Below are 17,108 nucleotides of genomic sequence, written 5' to 3'. Positions count from 1 at the left end.
TTTCAACAAAAAGTTAGGTTCGCAGTTTACCAAGTGTCGAATAAAGAAGAAAGTAGGTACTACATACTATATCTTGGAAACATTGCAAGACAAAGAAATCGGCACATATCACGCCAAGGATTTACGCAGCTAATTCCATCTAATCGTGCCTCGTAGACTCGTTAGATTATCTGGTTTTGTAATGGACCCATACAGTACATACATACATAAAAACAACAATAAAATTTAAAAACTTAAAATAACCCCAAAAATAAATAATACGTTAGGATTTGAATTTAAATAGTTAGGCGCGCATAGGCGTACGTAGATATGTGGGTGACAGTGGAGAGTTACAGCGTTGTAAGTGACAGATGTAAATTCACCATGTGGTGAATTTCGCTCTCACTTGGGCTGGTTAAGATCTGCACTATCAAGGTTAGATCTTTTCAATCAAGATCGCAAAGGAAGCAGACGCTTTAGAAATTCTGTATATCCACCCAGAACATCAAAAGTATTAAGGCCTCGTGGCCAAGAAGAAAATAAAATTATTTAATCTTAAATAATTTTGTCCATCCCCGCCGCTTTTGCCCCAAAAGCTGGCATTAGCAGAATACTTCAAAGTGCCGTCCAGGCAAGGTAAATAAAAGCTGCGTTTGGGGTCTTCACTTAAAAATACATTAGAAGACTATGGCTGGGTGGGTAGCGAACAAGGAGAGTGACATCAACACCTTCGTCCTCTCCATTTAGGTACACTACTTTTCTTGTGAGTTTTCTTTTCAGTTTCAAATTAGTATGTTTAATTGGCCATAGTTTACTTGGTTTTGTTTTAGGCATGTATGCCTTTTGTTGTATTCGCATGCGGATCGTTCCATGCATATTTGATGAGGGACTCTATAATAATTCACCGCAAGCATAGCGATCATCAGTGACAGCAACAACCCCCACATCCCGGAAGAGCTAAGGGTTCAAAGGGTCCCGCTCGGCTGGTGATGATGATCAAGGAGCCGCACACGCAAGTAGGAAAAAAGCAGTGTGGCGGCGCGGCATGCTGCAAGTAATTCTGGCACCCAACAAGGGGCTGATATTACAAGAAATTGAATTTGGCCCAGCAACGGTGGGACAGTTGTTTACAGGGTAGAAGGGTATTATAACTTTGTGCCGGCAGGAAATGTATGTAACATGTAGAAGGAGGCATCTCCGACCCTATAAAGTATATATATTCTTGATCAGCGTCAACAGCCGAGACGATCTAGCCATGTCCGTCTGTCCGTCTGTGTGTCTGTCTGTCCGTCCGTCTGTCCGTATGAACACCTAGATCTCAGAGACTATAAGAGATAGAGCAATAATTTTTTCGACAGGATTTGTTATGTTTGCACGCAGATCAAGTTTGTTTCAAAATTTTGCCACGCCCACTTCCGCTCCCGCAAATCAAAAAAATCGAATAACAAGCGTAATTTCAAAGCTAGAGTTGCGAATGTTGGTATAGATAATAATTACTATAGTAGTTATGATTTGGTTGCGATCAGATAAAAATTTTGGAAGTTATTGAAGAAATAATTTTGTATGGGCAAAAACGCCTACCTACTAGGGGTCTTAGTTGCTTTGGCTGACAATCTGGTATATTGTGCCGTCTATGGTATATTTTGAATGCGGTACTACACCGATATACCAAACATACCATTCGGTATATTTTTAGTATTTTTTAGTATATTCGGTATATTTTGAGAAAAATACCGCAAAATATATTTCTTTTATTCAAAATGGGTAGCGGGTATCTCATAGTCGAGTACACTCGACTGTAGCTTTCTCACTTGTTTAATCCTAATTGTTTGTGGCGGCGCTGAAAAAGTGTCCAAAATGTTTGCTTCCCGAAAAATAAAAACACTCGCGTTTTATCACTATAAATATTTGATTTATTGAAAACTTATCGGGTTGTTATGTCGCACAAAAAGGGGTGATTGTAACGATTTGAAAGAGACGTGATTTGCTACTAACTCATAGAAAAAAGCCGACGGCATTTCGGCGATCTATGCTGAGCGCGGCTCAGCGGTGGTGAGTTGTGGGAGAGAGAAGCTGAGAGCACTGGAGCTTGAGTGCATTCTTACGCACTGAGCGCATTGCTAGTGAGCGAAAAAGCTTTGAGTGCTTTTCGGTCGGCGGAGCGGAGGTGTGCCTCTCACTTAGCAATGCGCTCGCATCAACATTCTCCCCCCCTTGCAATATTGGGATTGCAACGAAACAACTAGTAGCACGTGCCGGACAGAATCCAGCCCAGCGTGGAATTCTGCGCCATAGGCAGTCCGCCTTGGCCCGGGAGGATACCCGGTAGCACGACATCAGGGTAAACATCAGCCCCCAAGACTGCCGAGATCGATGCCGAGCGGAACCAGTCCTTGTCAGCCAACACGAGGTTACTGAAAGAACTGGGCCCGGCTGGAGTGACAGTCCTGGCGGGCGTCGTTGTATGGAGCTGCGGATCAGTTTTGAAGACGACCTCCCGGCTCATGGGTGACGTCTTGGAGCGCAACGTTGCCGTGCACACTCCTTCTGCGCCCACGCGAGTGATAGAGAGGCCCATGGCCACTGCCATCGACTCGCTGATGCGGCTTACAGGACAGCACGGATCAATGAGCACTCGCGCCTCGAAGGCCGTCTTCCCGTGACTAGCCAGACCGCCGCGGTGGGGAGAATACTGACTCCCTTGCACTGGAGTAGTGCCGTCAATGACAAGGCGGGGCTAGGCACGGGCCTGGTGTGTGGGGAAGTGGGCCGGTCCATCCGGGATGACGATGGTCCTCCTCTGGTGGGTGCCGGGTGGTCGCGTCGGCCCCTCGGTCGTCGCGCCAACCGCTGCTTGGGTTTAGGGTCTCGCATGTGCAGCATGGAGTGGTGGTCCTTACCACAATGCCTGCACCGTCCACCGCTGCGGCAAGTGCCCCGGAGTGCTGATGAGCCAAGCAGTTGGGACAGTACTTATTTACAAGTACTGCCCGGAGCCGCTTCTCTGGCGTCAGCTGGGCAAACCGTGGACATTTGCGCAGCGCGTGGACACCGCGGCACACCCTACAGCGGAAGGAGTTTGTGCCGGGAGGCACATACTCACCCCGCTGAGGGGCGGCCTGGCGAGGCACGGAAACTCCACGCGGAGTAACCAGTGCCACCGGTGCTGGAGAGGGCTCGGACTCCATCGGGGCGACTTGCCTCGGCGGAGAGCCGGCAATCGGTGGCGAAAGGGAGCGCGCTGGCGAGAAGAGCCCTCGCAAGCTCACTCCGTCGGACAGGGTGCAGGATGATCTTCTGGAGGACGCCATGGTAAACTGTAATGGGATGAAACCAAAAGGCGAGAAAAACAAAAGGAAAAGAAAAAAAGAACAAAAAACAATAGATTAAATGAAGAACATGGCGCGGGATGAATTGCCTAAGCCGGAAGAGAAAACCACAGGATAGTGGATGGCAGTAGAGAGAAGAATAGGTGACTCAGAGCGCGCGTCCCGTAGGAAGGAGGACCAGCTTTGCAACTGGTCGGCGGAAAACGCCACGACACGTCTGGATGTCTACCACACGGACTCTTTCATCAGCACCTGGGCAAGCGGTCAACACACGCCCGAGGCGCCATTCTTGAGGTGGTATATTCTCCTCTCTGATGACCACCATGTCGCCGATTTGGAGATCGCGTGAAGGTGACTGCCACTTATTCCGCTTATGCAATTCCTTCAAATATTCACTCTTCCATCGCACACAGAAATGCTGATGGAGCGCCTTGAGCCGTTGCCAGCGGTTGCGGATGGACTCCACATCCTCTCTGGCCTCTGGCTCCGCCATGGAGAGTAGCGGACCCCCGATCAGGAAATGACCGGGAGTAAGTGCCGCCAAGTCGCTCACATCCTCTGACATAGGAGTCAAAGGCCGCGAATTGAGGCACGCTTCAATTTTGACAGGAGGGTGGAAAGCTCTTCGAACGTATGTTTTACGGAGGAAACCGTCTTGTAGAAATGCGTCTTGAAGCTCTTGACGCCCGCTTCCCAGAGACCCCCCATGTGAGGGGCACCAGGTGGGTTGAAATGCCATGCAAGACCTTGATGGCTGTGAGTGGTGACAATCAGGTTGCGGGTGCTCTCCACAAATTCTTTGGAGAGAATGGAGGAGGCTCCGACGAACGTTTTCCCGTTGTCAGAGTACATGTGGAGAGGGCACCCGCGCCGTGCCACGAATCGGGAGAAAGCTTCCAAGAACTTTTCCGCTGTCAGATCCGTGGTCGCCTCAAGATGGATTGCCTTCGTGCTGAAGCACACGAAGACACATACGTAACCCTTCGTAATCTTGCAGCCCCGTCCGACGTAGCTCTTGACGCCGAAGGACCGGCGAAGTCTACTCCGGAGTTAGTGAAAGGTCGCGAAAAGTCGACCGGGCGCTTGGGAGATCACCCATCAACTGCGACTGGAGCTTGCGGCGATGAATCACACAGGTCTTGCATGCACTAATCACTGTCTTCACCAAGTTCCTTAGCTTGGGAATCCAGAACTTGGTTCGGACCAGCCGCATCACCAATTGGTTGCCTCCATGGAGGGAGACTTGATGCGTGAAGGAAACCAGGAGGCGTGAGAACACGCAGCCGAACGGGAGAATTATTGGATGCCGTTCGTCGTAGGATAAGGAGGTGGACGCTCTTACGCGTCCACACGAACGCAGGACACCTTGCTTGTCAAGGAACGGATTCAAGCTTAGGATATCGCTTGACCCGATTAGACGATTATGGGACCGGAGGGAAGCACACTCTTTCGCGTATACCCGATTCTGAGCCTGTACAATCAGCCTCTCTTGAGCTTCTGCAAGCTCTTGAGAGCTGAGCGTCTCTGGAAACGAGACCTTGGGTTGGTGGCAACGCTGGGCAAACCTTCGCACATACGCAAACACTCGGAGCGCTCGATCGAACCTGGAGAAACGGTCGAGGAAGTCCTCACATAGGACTTGCGCTGCATGGACCTTCACCGCTCGACACTCCAATTCAGTATCGAGCCCAATGACCGGTGAAGGCCACTGCGCTGGTGAGTGCGTCAGCCATTCGGGCCCCTGCCACCAAAGGCGACTGCCCAGTAGCTCTTGCGGCGAGACACCGCGGCTTGCCAGGTCGGCTGGATTGTGTTCGGAACGAACATGCTGCCAAGTGCCATTCACCGAGTGAATCTTGGCCACTCGGTTCGCCACGAAAGTGGTCCACTTGCATGGCTGCTTGTCCAACCATGCCAGAACGATAGTGGAATCTGTCCACAGGTACGTCTCAGCGTCGGGGGTGGGAAAATGTGGTAGGAGGGCGGCGGATAATTCTGCCAACAGGAGAGCTCCGCACAGCTCAAGACGAGGTAGAGACCGTCTTGATAGGTGCAACTCTAGTCTTCGCTGCTAGAAGGCTCACAGACACTTGTCCACCTGTTTCCACACGTGCGTAAAGAGCGGCTCCATACGCGCTTTGAGAGGCGTCGCAAAACCCGTGGAATTGGATTTTGCGCCGGGAGCGTAGTTGGTCCATCTAGGAATGCGGATGTCCTGCAAGGACGAATAGTTCCGCAGAAAACTGATCCACTGCTCTGTGAGATCCGCCGGTAAGGAGTCGTCCCAGCCGATTTCTTGCTTCCAGATTTCTTGCATAAAATCTTGGCCCAAATGACCACAGGAGCAAGCCAACCTGCAGGATCGAACAACTTGGCGATCTGCGACAGCACTTCTCTCTTACTGAAAGATGGTTTGGACACCATCTCGGCGGTGACGAAAAGAACTCGTCGGACGTGGCCCGCCAACGAATGCCTAGCGTCTTTGCGACACTAGCTTCGTCGATCTCGAGGAAGTCTGCACAGAGCAAGTGATCCTTAGGGATTCTTCTCAGCACATCTTTCGAGTTCGAGGTCCACTTACGCAAAGGGAACCCAGCACTCTCGAGCGCTGTTCGAAGCTCATCTATAGCAGACACCGCAGCCTGCTTAGTGTGAGCTCCTGCTAGGACGTCATCAACGTACATATAATTGGCGATGATGTCACTAGCAAGGGGTACCGGTCGCGAACATCACTCGCAAGCTGATGCAGAACGCGGATAGCCAGGTACGGAGCACAGTTCACTCCAAAGGTGACTGTGTTGAGTTCAAAGTCGCATAACTTCTCGTCTGGAGTACGGAAGAGCAACCTTTGAAACCGGGTGTGGTTGGGATCCACAAGGATTTGCCGATACATCTTGGTGATGTCAGCGTTGAAGACGAACTTGAAAACCTCCATTTCAGGATTTGAATGGTCAGGTCGGATTGAAGGATTGGCCCAGTGTGGAGGATGTCGTTCAGACTCTTCCCGTTTGAAGTCGGGCTGGAGGCGTTGAATACAACGCGGAGCTTTGTGGTGGTGCTGTCGGGCTTGAGAACAGCGTGATGTGGCAAATAATAGTTGCCGGAACTGGATGGGGACTTGAGTCATGTGACCCAAATCCAGATACTCTCGAATAACGGAGTCATATTGTTCCTTCAGAGAGTCGTTCCTCTTTAAACGGCTCTCGTTTCTCAGGAACTGAGCGAGAGCGGTAGCCCTCGAGTGACCCAGGTCAACGTGACCAGGATCGCGGAATGGGAGCGTGACCATGTAGCGACCCGTTGAGGTTCGCACGGTCGTGGCGTTGAAGTTAGCCTCACAAAAAGGTCAGATTCTTTTGCTGGGCTAGCCGGCAGGTCCTCCACCTCCCAAAATTTGGAGAGGAGTTCCTCCAATGGCGGAGTTCGCTCGACGGACAGTCGAGCCGAAAAGGACGAAATAGATTTTGAAATGGATCCCGACACAGGGCCAGTCAGGATCCAACCGAAAATGGTCTCTTGACCGAGGAGGGTCCCACAAATGTTAGGGTGAGAGCCGCCGAGCAGAATGGACGGGAGGATGTCAGCGCCTAGTAGCACATCAATCTGCGAACTCTCATGGAATTTGGGGTCTGCCAGCTGGATGCTGGGCAGATTTTCGAGGAGTGTTTGTGGGACGGAACATGAGGGCAGATTCCCGCTAACTGGGGAGGACGTACGCCGACGCCTCGATCTGCAAATCAGGTCTGACCGGGGAGCCAATTAAGAATTGGCAAAACTTTCGGGGCTGGGCTGCCACAGCTTGTGTCAGCCCAGAAACGCGGGCTTGCACGGATGTATACGGCATCCTCAAGCGCTTGAACAACTTCTCTGAGAGGAAGGTGGCTTCTGATCCGGAGTCAATCAGAGCCCGAGCTGTATAGCGGACGCCGAGATGGCATACATGAATGACAGCTGTGCTGAGCAGAACACCTTGTGTGTTAACTGCCACGAAGGATTGGACGTTAGCTGACTGGGTGGAAGTGGACTGTATTGGAGATGGAATGGGGGTTGTGACTGTCGGCGCCGGGCTCACTCGATGCAAGAGTGTATGATGACGACCCTTGCAAGTAAAGCAGCTGTGCGCACTTGTGCACTCAGCCAGGATATGGCCTCGTGCGAAACAATTGAGACACAGCTTCTGTTGCTTTATATAATTGACCCTATCGTTGATACCCATCTGGAGGAAACGCGGGCACAAACGAATCGGGTGATTCTCCCGGGAACACAACTTGCAGGACTGGGTTTTTGAAGTTACCCGACTCTCAAAGGAGTTTACCTGCTTGGCGACGGGGCCTCCTTGCGTGAGGCACGCGGAACCGTCGGAGCGCTCGTGCTGGCTGACACTTCCGCTATCGCTTCTAGGGTGCGATACCGCTCTAGAAGGAAAGCGTTCATGTCAGCCCACGTTGGAACGTCGCTCTTATTCTGGATGGACTGTTCCCAAAGAGAAAGGGTCAATTTGGGGAGCCTCGAAGAACACAGGAAAACCAGGATGCAATCCCAATTCTCCGTATTGATCTTGGAGTGCTCCAAAGCCGTCAAGCACCCTTGGATAGTGCTTTGCAACTCTTGAATGGCTGCACCCGACTCTTGCCCGATGGCGGGCAAATTAAAAAGGATACGCAGCTGACTGTTCACGAGCAACCGTTTGTTCTCAAAACGCTCAGTCAAGCTGGACCATGCCGACTGAAACCCCTCATTGGTCAAAGGAGACTTTGACACAATGGCATGGGCTTCACCGCTGGTCTTGGAGTTGAGATGGAAAAGTTTCTCAACTTCCGACAGTCTAGGATTTCGGATGTAGATAGCCGTGAATAAGTCTCGGAAGGTGGGCCAGCGAGTATAATCGCCTCCGAAAACTTCGGTGTCGCACGGAGGTAGGCGACACCCTGTGGACACGAACGGCACGGCTGGGGGTTGTACGGGTGTACGAGGAGTGAGTGCCTGGGAGGCATCAGCTATTTGCTCACCTAGCTGAGCGGACCACTGCACTGATCGCTGTTATTGTTTATTGAAGCACACATCAGCGTTGCACGAGTTGGTATTACGCCAGCTCGCGTCACACTGAAGTCTAGAGCGAACTTCAATTTCCATGTCAAGAGATCTCATGGATCTCAAAATTCGCTCGCTCTCGCAGTCGTAGTCGGACGTGATTTTTTCTTCCCTCTTAAACATTGTGATTTTTATACAATTTCATATCTACATTTATTACTTGTGTTTAACTCTGATTGTTAAATCGCTGTGTTCTCCTGTACTAACTATATAATTTTAATTTTTCCGAAAATATAACAACAAACTGTGTGGTCAAGCTTAGCTTTGCTTTGTTAGCAAAACAATTCTTTTTCGTTGCCGCTGCACTTTGTTTTGTATTTTTAGTTACTTTCGCGCTCTTTGTTTTATTTGATATTCTTTGCGCTCAACGCTGTTACAATAGTTAACTCTCCCTCTCTTGGTGTTGTTGTTGGCTATCGTCTATCTTGCGTCTCGCTCGACCTGTGCATACTCTCTGTGTTTTGTGCTCTTCGTAAGTACAGATCATTTTAGTTAGCAATCAATTCACCTATTTTGATTATATTTCTTATTTTTATTTTTTGATTGATATAATAATCTTTGTTTTAGCAATATGTTGGTCTGCTATAACAAGAAATACCGGGTGCCGGTTGGTGCCAAAATGGGTTTTGTTTGTTGCTGGTTATGCGACAACGTTGCACATGTGAAATGTGCTGGTTTTAACGGCCGTATTGTTGATTTAATTTCAGCCAAGTCAGGATTGAGATGGACTTGTGAACACTGTAGGAACTTTGAACGTGATATTGCTGCGTTTATTCAGCAGACGCGAAATGGTTTTAAAGATGTATTGGCTGCCTTTAAAAAACTCTCCGATAGCTTCTCCGCTTTGGATTCTGGGTTTAAGAGTATGAAGCTCTTGACTGAGTCTCCGAAGTGCAAAAGGCCAATACGCGTCTGTCGATTGCCCCGATTGAGCTTTCTGTCCCTGTTGATGTCCCAAGTTTATCCGTACCACCTGCTGGCGAATTAGTGTCATTTAGTTCTCCGACCCTCAACCCTCGGTAATTCTGGAAGTTCCACACCATGATATTACGTCATTAAGCATGGAATCTATTGCTACTACTTCGATTTTGGTGTCGGCTGAAATGGAGACGGTTGAAGAAACTCCACCACCACAATTCTCAGTCGATATCATCAGTGCTGTAACGATTGAAGAATCGCCTCCAGCTCCTGCTGTAGCTGTCCACAACACGTTAGTTGCGGTGCCACCGCTTTAACAGATTTTTGTCTCAAGCCTTGCCCTGAAACGACATCTGATAATGTTCGGGCTTATATTAAGTCCAAATCTCAAGCCAGTATTAAGGTGGACAAATTTAATGTCTCGTACGAACGGGAGATTTCATCTTTTAAAATAAATGTTTCCGCTGAACAATTTAGCATGATGTGCAGTAAAGAGATTTGGCCGGAACACCTATTAGTCAAAGAATTTGTTGCTAAAAAGAAAAATCGGTCTCCGGTTTCTCTTCCTAATAGTAGCAAGAATTCTACTTCAAAGCCTTCGTCTATGTCTGTCAGTTCAAAAACTAACAACCTCTTTACTTCTTGGCTATCAGAATGTAAGAGGCATTTGCAGAAAACTTACTGACCTGTATTTAAATAGTATATCTTTCCCTTTCAATGTCATTGCCTTTACTGAAACATGGTTAAAGAATGACATTCTTGATACGGAAATTTTATCTAGTAGATTTTCCTTATACAGACGTGACCGCAAGGTACGTCATGATGGTTGGGTTTTAATTGCAGTAGATGCTCAATTTGCTTCAGAATTGATTGATCACACTTCTGATATTGAGCTAGTTGCTGTAAAATTATCCTTTGGTAGTTTTAACAATTTTATTTCTTGCTCGTATATCCCCTGCTTCAGATGATGCTTTGTATTTAGCCTTTATAGCCTTTGTTGATTTCAATATTGCTGGTATATCATGGCATTCCGCCAAGAATTTTAATGGACTTTGCTCCTCTATATCCCATGTTTTTATTGATAGATGGTATTCCAAATTGTTTAAACAGGTCTCTAGACCTTTTTTTTGTTTTAGACACAGATTTGTGTTCTCTTTCGAGAACATCTCCCATATCTTCGCCCGAAGACCCTTACCATCCCATTTTAGAAATCACGTATGAGCTCCCATATATTTCGTCTGAGTCTAGTGTACGTTGTGGTGAGCGTTCTCGTTGTTTTGGAAAACCGATTTTGAGAAACTTGCCCTGCTTATATCTCAAACGGACTGGTCACAACTTTCTTTGTCTATGAACTTGGATATAGCGGTTGAATTTTTTATTCTACTTTGAACTCGCTACTTGATGCTTGTGTTCCATCAAGAATTCCACAAATTTAAAAAATCGTAAGTTCTTCTTGTCGCACTCATAATAATTATTTGAGTAGGTGCAGAATATGATTTCAGCGTGATCCAAAACGATTTTATGACTTCGTTAACTCGAAGAGTAGATCCGCGTCATCGCCATCATTTATATCTTTTATCGGCAGGTCCGTTGTGTGTGCCTAGTTGTGTTCTAAGGTATTGTGCTAGTAGTATCTGTAAACCGCTTTTAAATTGTTTAAAATGTCCGTAAACTCATGCTCTTTTCCATAAATCTGGAAAAAGTCATACATACACCTATCCTAAAAAAAGGGAACAAATCTAAAGTTCAAAATTATCGCGGTATATGTAAATTGTATGCGATTCCGAAATCATTTTTAAAAATAATAACTTCTCAACTGCAACATCTGTGTAAATCTATAATTTGACCTTACCAACATGGGTTTGGGAAATCTAGGTCCAATTCTACTAACTTATTGGAGTTCTTTTCTATCGTAATTAAAGGATTCGAGAATAAAATGCAAACAGATGTCATTTACACCGATTTTAGTAAGGCTTTTGACTCAGTAAATCATCAACTCTTATTATACAAACTTAATCTTTTAGGATTTCCTCATAGCCTAATTGAGTGGATCTCCTCATACCTTTCTAACAGAATTCAGAATATTTATTATAATGGCTTTGTATCTAAATGTGTCCAAGTTACTTCTGGTGTGCCCCAGGGTAATCATTTGGGTCCTCTATTGTTCACTTTGTTTATAAATGATGTCCCTTCTGTTATTGAGCATTCCCGTGTACTTATGTACGTTGATGACGTAAAGCTTTGCTTGACATTTAATGATAGTCTTGCAATGTCACTGTTGCAATGTGACCTTAATCGTCTTGAATCTTGGTGCAGAGTAAATATGTTACATCTCAATAGCAATAAATGTAAGTTTATGACCTTTTGTAGGGGTTCTTCCCATGTAAATAACTATGTTTTATATAACACTCCTCTTGAGCGAATTGAAGTTGTTAATGACTTGGGGGTTCTGCTTGATGCAAAACTAAAATTTGATAAACATATTCTATCTGCTGTAAATAGCGCCACGGGTGTTCTGGGATTTATAAAAGGCTGGTCGAAAGAGTTGAACGATCCCTTCATTACCAAAACTTTGTACGTCTCACTGGTTCGTCCTATCCTTGAGTACGGATCTCTTGTCTGGAATCCCCAGTGTAGGGTTTATCAAGATAGGATTGAGTCGGTGCAGAAACAATTCTTGTTATTTGCTCTTCGTAGTTTAAATTGGAATCCTAATATTAGATTACCACCCTATCGCAGTAGACTTTTATTACTAAACCTTTCTTCTCTTTCTAATCATAGAACTATGCAAGGTGCTGTTTTCATACAGAGACTAATTAATTGTTAAATAGACTCCTTGGAGCTGATAAGTCAAATTAGTTTTGCAGTTCCGGTCAGGATCACTAGGAATTTTCTTCCTCTTCTCATTTCTCGTAGAACTACTAACTTTGCTTGCCATAATCCCTTCCGTATTCTATGTGTGAATTATAATAATCTTAATAACGTAGTTTGCTCTAGTAAATCTATTTCTCTGCTCAAAACCTTATTATTAGCATATTTATCGAGTGTTTAATTGCTTTTCATATTCTTATACAAATATCCTAACATATTTTAAGTTAACTTAATTGGCTGTCCAGCGTCTTTTAATATTTATTCGCGGTTTTCGATTAATGCATGCTGTTCACAAATTTATTTTGTTTTGTCCGCGCGTCAACAAGCCCGTGCTTGGTATCGCTGGGCCACTTGATGGTACTGCCGTTAGTACGCCACATTGCACATTTTGCCGACATCAAGTCCTATCCCTGTTTGGAAAGAGTGTGTGCGATCTCGTTGCCATCGATCTTGGGATCTAATAGATGCGCACGACCGCAGATACGTTCAGCGACTCTATTGCTCTTCTGCTATCCAGGACAACTTTATACTTGACCACATCACATTGCACATCACAGTGATCTTATTGCAGCCTGGAGTTATAATTTGAATGTATACAAAGATGCAAAGGAAGATACTGCAATGGTCTGGGAGTTCATAGGAGTGTTTGAAAATCGGGTTTTCGTACAACACTCACAGAACAAATGACGCATGACAAACAAAATTGCACGTGTTCGTGGAAAAATGTCCTACGGACAGACACGAGGAAACAAAATCTATAAAAATCCTGAGCTTAGGATCAGAATTCTAGTAGGAATTGGTCATGATTACGTAAATTTGCAGAGTTTTGTGAGAAAAGTAGGCGTTAGGGGAATTACGCGTTGCGCTAAGAGGGCGTACACTAGTCACGTTGGGGACAGTTTCTTGCATGACAAGCTATCCAGCGATCTACTCGGCGGGTAAGGCATGTCACGAAACACAATTGGGTCCCTGGGCGCTCTGGCCATAGCCTAATAGACCCAGATTGCCTGTAGCAGTAATCCTAAAGGCCGGTTTTGCGGCTTTGGACTGCGCGTATAGGTTTAGTGGTTCGACGTCAGCTATTAACTCGAGGGCTTTCGAAGGCGTCGACCCGATGGCGCCTATGATACACAGTAGCGCTTGACGCTGTGTCATTTCAATGATGGATGGTCCTTTTTCCGTGGCCTGCCACCATACTAGAATACCAATGGTGAGGATAGAGCGAACAACAAAGACCACATAAGATGAGGAGAGAGGCCCCAAGTGCAGCTAAGCATCTTTTTGAAAAATACAAGGTTTCGGTGGCCTTCTTCACCCTTTCTAACACGTTGAGCTTCCATGATAGTTTGCTGTCCAGGTATTTTACTGCATGGCTCGGTTTTAGCGTAGTGCAGCCCATTTTCAGGGGTGCACATATGTACCATATACCTCTTCGTGAAGAGGATAAGGTCCGTTTTGTCCGCGTTAATACTGATCCCGGCTGCTTCGGCCGATGCCTCAACTTCCCACAAAGAAAGTTCCATTACGGAACTGAGTATGGTTGGGCATTTCCCAGTTATCAGAATTCTTATGTCATCTGCATAGGCAATTAATTTGGGAGGCCGTCTAGGGAATTTTTGTAATAGACTATTCACAGCCAGGTTCCAAAGGAAAGGCGAGAGAACCCCAACCTGGGGTGTGCCACCTTGCGCTTCCTTTGTAATAGTTGTGGCCACCTCCTCCTCTCGCTAAGAAGGCGGTTGATCCATCTATCGTTCGGTGAAGCCGTGTTCACTGAGGTAAGATCCTTCATGATAGCGTCAGTAGTAATATTATTGAAGGCGCCTGATATGTCCAGAAATGGGCTGCTTTTTCAGCCTACGCGAGTATGGACTTGCCCTTCGTGTATGCATGCAGGTTTGAGGCCATCAGATGCAAAGAATTGCTCCTGATGTGCATATCAAATAGCTTCCCCAAAGTTTTTAGAAGGAAAGATGTTAGGCTGGTTGGCCGAAAGTCATTTGGGACCACATGACTCCATTTGCCCGTTTTAGGCAGAAAAATGACTTTAGAAGTCCTCCAAAAAGTGGGGATATGACACCATGCGAGGCACGCCAAATAAATCTCCGATAACCTTGGTGCAATCGCAGTCACTATTCTCGGTTCCAATATATCCCGGCATGAAGCAGATAGAAATTAGGAATCATGGCAACAGCCTGCGATGAGATATATGTCATGTGACATACTCCTGCAAGACGGCATTGTACTGCTCCTTTAGAGTATCGATACTGGACAAACGATTCTCATTCTTGAGAAATTCTGGAAGAGTCACCCAATATCTGCAACATTCGCTACGCGAAATTGTATTCACGAAGTTTTCATCGTAAATGAAGTCAGACTCTTTAACCAGCTTCGCTGGAATATCTTCCACCTCCCAAAATTTGGAAATAAGATTGGCGACCTTGTCGTCTGCTTGAATGGCGACTCTTATCAAAAACGCAGAGACAGATGTCCGAACATTCAGGGAGCGACTCATAAAATGTTTGGCCGGGAGCCACTGACAGACGAAAGTATATCCGCTCCGATTAAAATATCAATAGGCACTCTTGTAGAAGTATGGATCTGCCAGTTTGATCGCTGGTAGATCACGTAAGAAGTCTTGGGGCACATGGAAAGAAAGCAGCTTGCCTGCCAACTGTGGGATGACCAAAGCCGAGGTTTCGATATAAAGTTTTGGCTTCATTGGAAAATGCTGAAGTGGCATAACATCGGCGCTTGGGTCGCAATTACTTGATTAAGTTCCGATATTTGGGCCTGCATGCACTGGAATGGCAACTTTATGCGTTGGAGTAAGCGCCCAGAGATGAAAGTCTCTTCAGTCCCTGAGTCGATTAATGCACGTTCGGTGTATGTAGCACCTAAATGGCATACATTAATAACCGACATGCCGAGTAGGACATGCTGAGCGTTAACGGCAAAGTAATTTGGTACATTTGTTGCCGATTGCATTGGAGTGGACGAATATACAGTCCACTGAAGTGAAAGAAGAGGAACAATTGTAGGCATTATCACCCCGATGAAGCAAAGTGTTGTGCCGCCCCTTGCGCTCGGAGTTGGTGACCTCACGGAACACTTCAAACAGAGGCTTTTCTGTTTGATATAGGTCATCCGATCTTTGACCAACATTTGGAGAAATCAAGGATACACCCGAACAAAGTGATTCCCTCGTAAGACGCCATTTTGAGAGACACGGGCCTCGAAAGAATTAACTCGCTTTTAACTTTGCTGTAGACGAGATGTTGCAGCGGTCGAGTTCGCTCGGTCGAGATTGCTCCCATAGCGAGAGTGTGAGCTTAAATTGCTTTGACAAACTCATTAATACAAGAATGCAATCTGCGAATAGACTGGGGACATAGATGTCAGAATGCTCGAGAGTGCTCTGCAACTCCTTAATCGCTGCCCTTGTGAAATTTTTGACAGGCTCAAGAGAATCAAGAGACGGCTCATTATCTCATCTGCAGTCTTGGAATTGAGATGGCACAGTTTTTAACCTCGGATTGTTGACATAAATGGCGGTGAAATCTCCTTAGAAAACTTCAGTGTCGCATAACAATGCACTATGGGCAAAAAGTTCCGAATAGCGGCATTTTGTTCCATATTATTAAATTGACTTTCTTTTTATACCCGCTACCCATAGGGTAGAAGGGTATTATAACTTTGTGCCGGCAGGAAATGTATGTAACAGGTAGAAGGAGGCATCTCCGACCCTATAAAGTATATATATTCTTGATCAGCGTCAACAGCCGAGACGATATAGCCATGTCCGTCTGTCCGTCTGTGTGTCTGTGTGTCTGTGTGTCTGTGTGTCTGTGTGTCCGTCCGTCTGTCCGTATGAACACCTAGATCTCAGAGACTACGAGAGATAGAGCTATAATTTTTTCGACAGCATTTGTTATGTTTGCACGCAGATCAAGTTTGTTTCAAATTTTGCCACGCCCACTTCCGCCCCCGCAAATCAAAAAATCGAATAACAAGCGTAATTTTAAAGCTAGAGTTGCGAATTTTGGTATATATAATAATAACTATAGTAGTTATGATTCCTGAAAATTTGGTTGCGATCAGATAAAAATTGTGGAAGTTATAAAAGAAATACTTTTGTATGGGCAAAAACGCCTACTTATAAGGGTCTTAGTTACTTTGGCTGACAATCTGGTATATTGAGCCGTCTATGGTATATTTTGAATGTGGTACTATATTGATATACCAAACATACCATTTGGTATATTTTTAGTATTTTTAAGTATTTTCGGTATATTTTCAAAATGATACCGCAATATTTTGCCTTTATTAAAATGGGTAGCGGGTATCTCACAGTCGAGCACACTCGACTGTAACTTTCTTACTTGTTTGAATTAGAATACTTCAAGAATACTTAAACATATTTTTAAAAAGTTTTAGACTTCGTTGGTAATTTGTTATTCGTCTATATTTAAAGACTATGATCTGGACCCTCTAAAAAAAAATTGGTGGGAAAATTTGTGATTTTTCTGTGAGTTTTATATTCGAAATTAAATCAAACAAAAAGCTTGAATATGGAATTTGATCGTCAAGGTATGTATGTAATATTAATTAGCACTAAATTTTTAGTACATGTGATATATTGTCCCATCGAGCAATGTGTTGTTGGTATGTTACGTCGAGTCGAGGCCATTTCTAAGCTGAATGTTATTAACTAATCTGTTAACAATCAAATAGTGGTTAAAATTTTTGCCCGATTTACGCCCCTATCCTCACCTGTGTTATAGTGTGGTGGCAGGCCACGGAAAAAGGACGTACCTATCCATCATGGAAAGGACACAGCGTCAAGCGCTACAGTGTAACACTGGCGCTATCAGGTCGACGCCAACTAAAGCCCTTGAGGTAATAGCTGGCGTCGAACCG

General features: G+C 45.7%; 1 protein-coding gene across 1 annotated transcript; it reads right to left on the bottom strand.

Moving 5' to 3' along the window:
• Positions 1–3,878: 3,878 nt before the first annotated feature.
• LOC133846939 (uncharacterized) lies at positions 3,879–8,522 on the bottom strand. Its single transcript, XM_062281651.1, has 8 exons — positions 8,396–8,522; positions 7,624–8,236; positions 6,693–7,038; positions 5,991–6,642; positions 5,730–5,916; positions 5,407–5,662; positions 4,352–5,328; positions 3,879–4,260 (listed from the first exon to the last, which is right to left on the bottom strand). The coding sequence occupies exons 1-8, from the start codon at positions 8,520–8,522 to the stop codon at positions 3,879–3,881; spliced, it is 3,540 nt and encodes a 1,179-aa protein (XP_062137635.1).
• Positions 8,523–17,108: the final 8,586 nt, after the last annotated feature.

The sequence above is a fragment of the Drosophila sulfurigaster genome, chromosome 4 (assembly GCF_023558435.1).
Source record: "Drosophila sulfurigaster albostrigata strain 15112-1811.04 chromosome 4, ASM2355843v2, whole genome shotgun sequence".
Lineage (NCBI taxonomy): Eukaryota > Metazoa > Arthropoda > Insecta > Diptera > Drosophilidae > Drosophila > Drosophila sulfurigaster.
The sequence above is the reverse complement of the archived record's forward strand: the minus strand, read 5'-3'. Positions and strand labels throughout refer to the sequence as shown.

What these genes read in the sequence shown, in the direction of transcription:
- LOC133846939 (XM_062281651.1), bottom strand. Translation starts at nt 8,522, where the DNA reads ATGTTTAAGAGGGAAGAAAAAATCACGTCCGACTACGACTGCGAGAGC. An exon ending in TCAGTGTGACGCGAGCTGGC is followed by an intron (nt 8,237 to 8,395) that starts GTAATACCAACT and finishes TCGTGTCCACAG; the next exon opens with GGTGTCGCCTACCTCCGTGC. An exon ending in TTACGCACGTGTGGAAACAG is followed by an intron (nt 5,329 to 5,406) that starts GTGGACAAGTGT and finishes CCTCGTCTTGAG; the next exon opens with CTGTGCGGAGCTCTCCTGTT.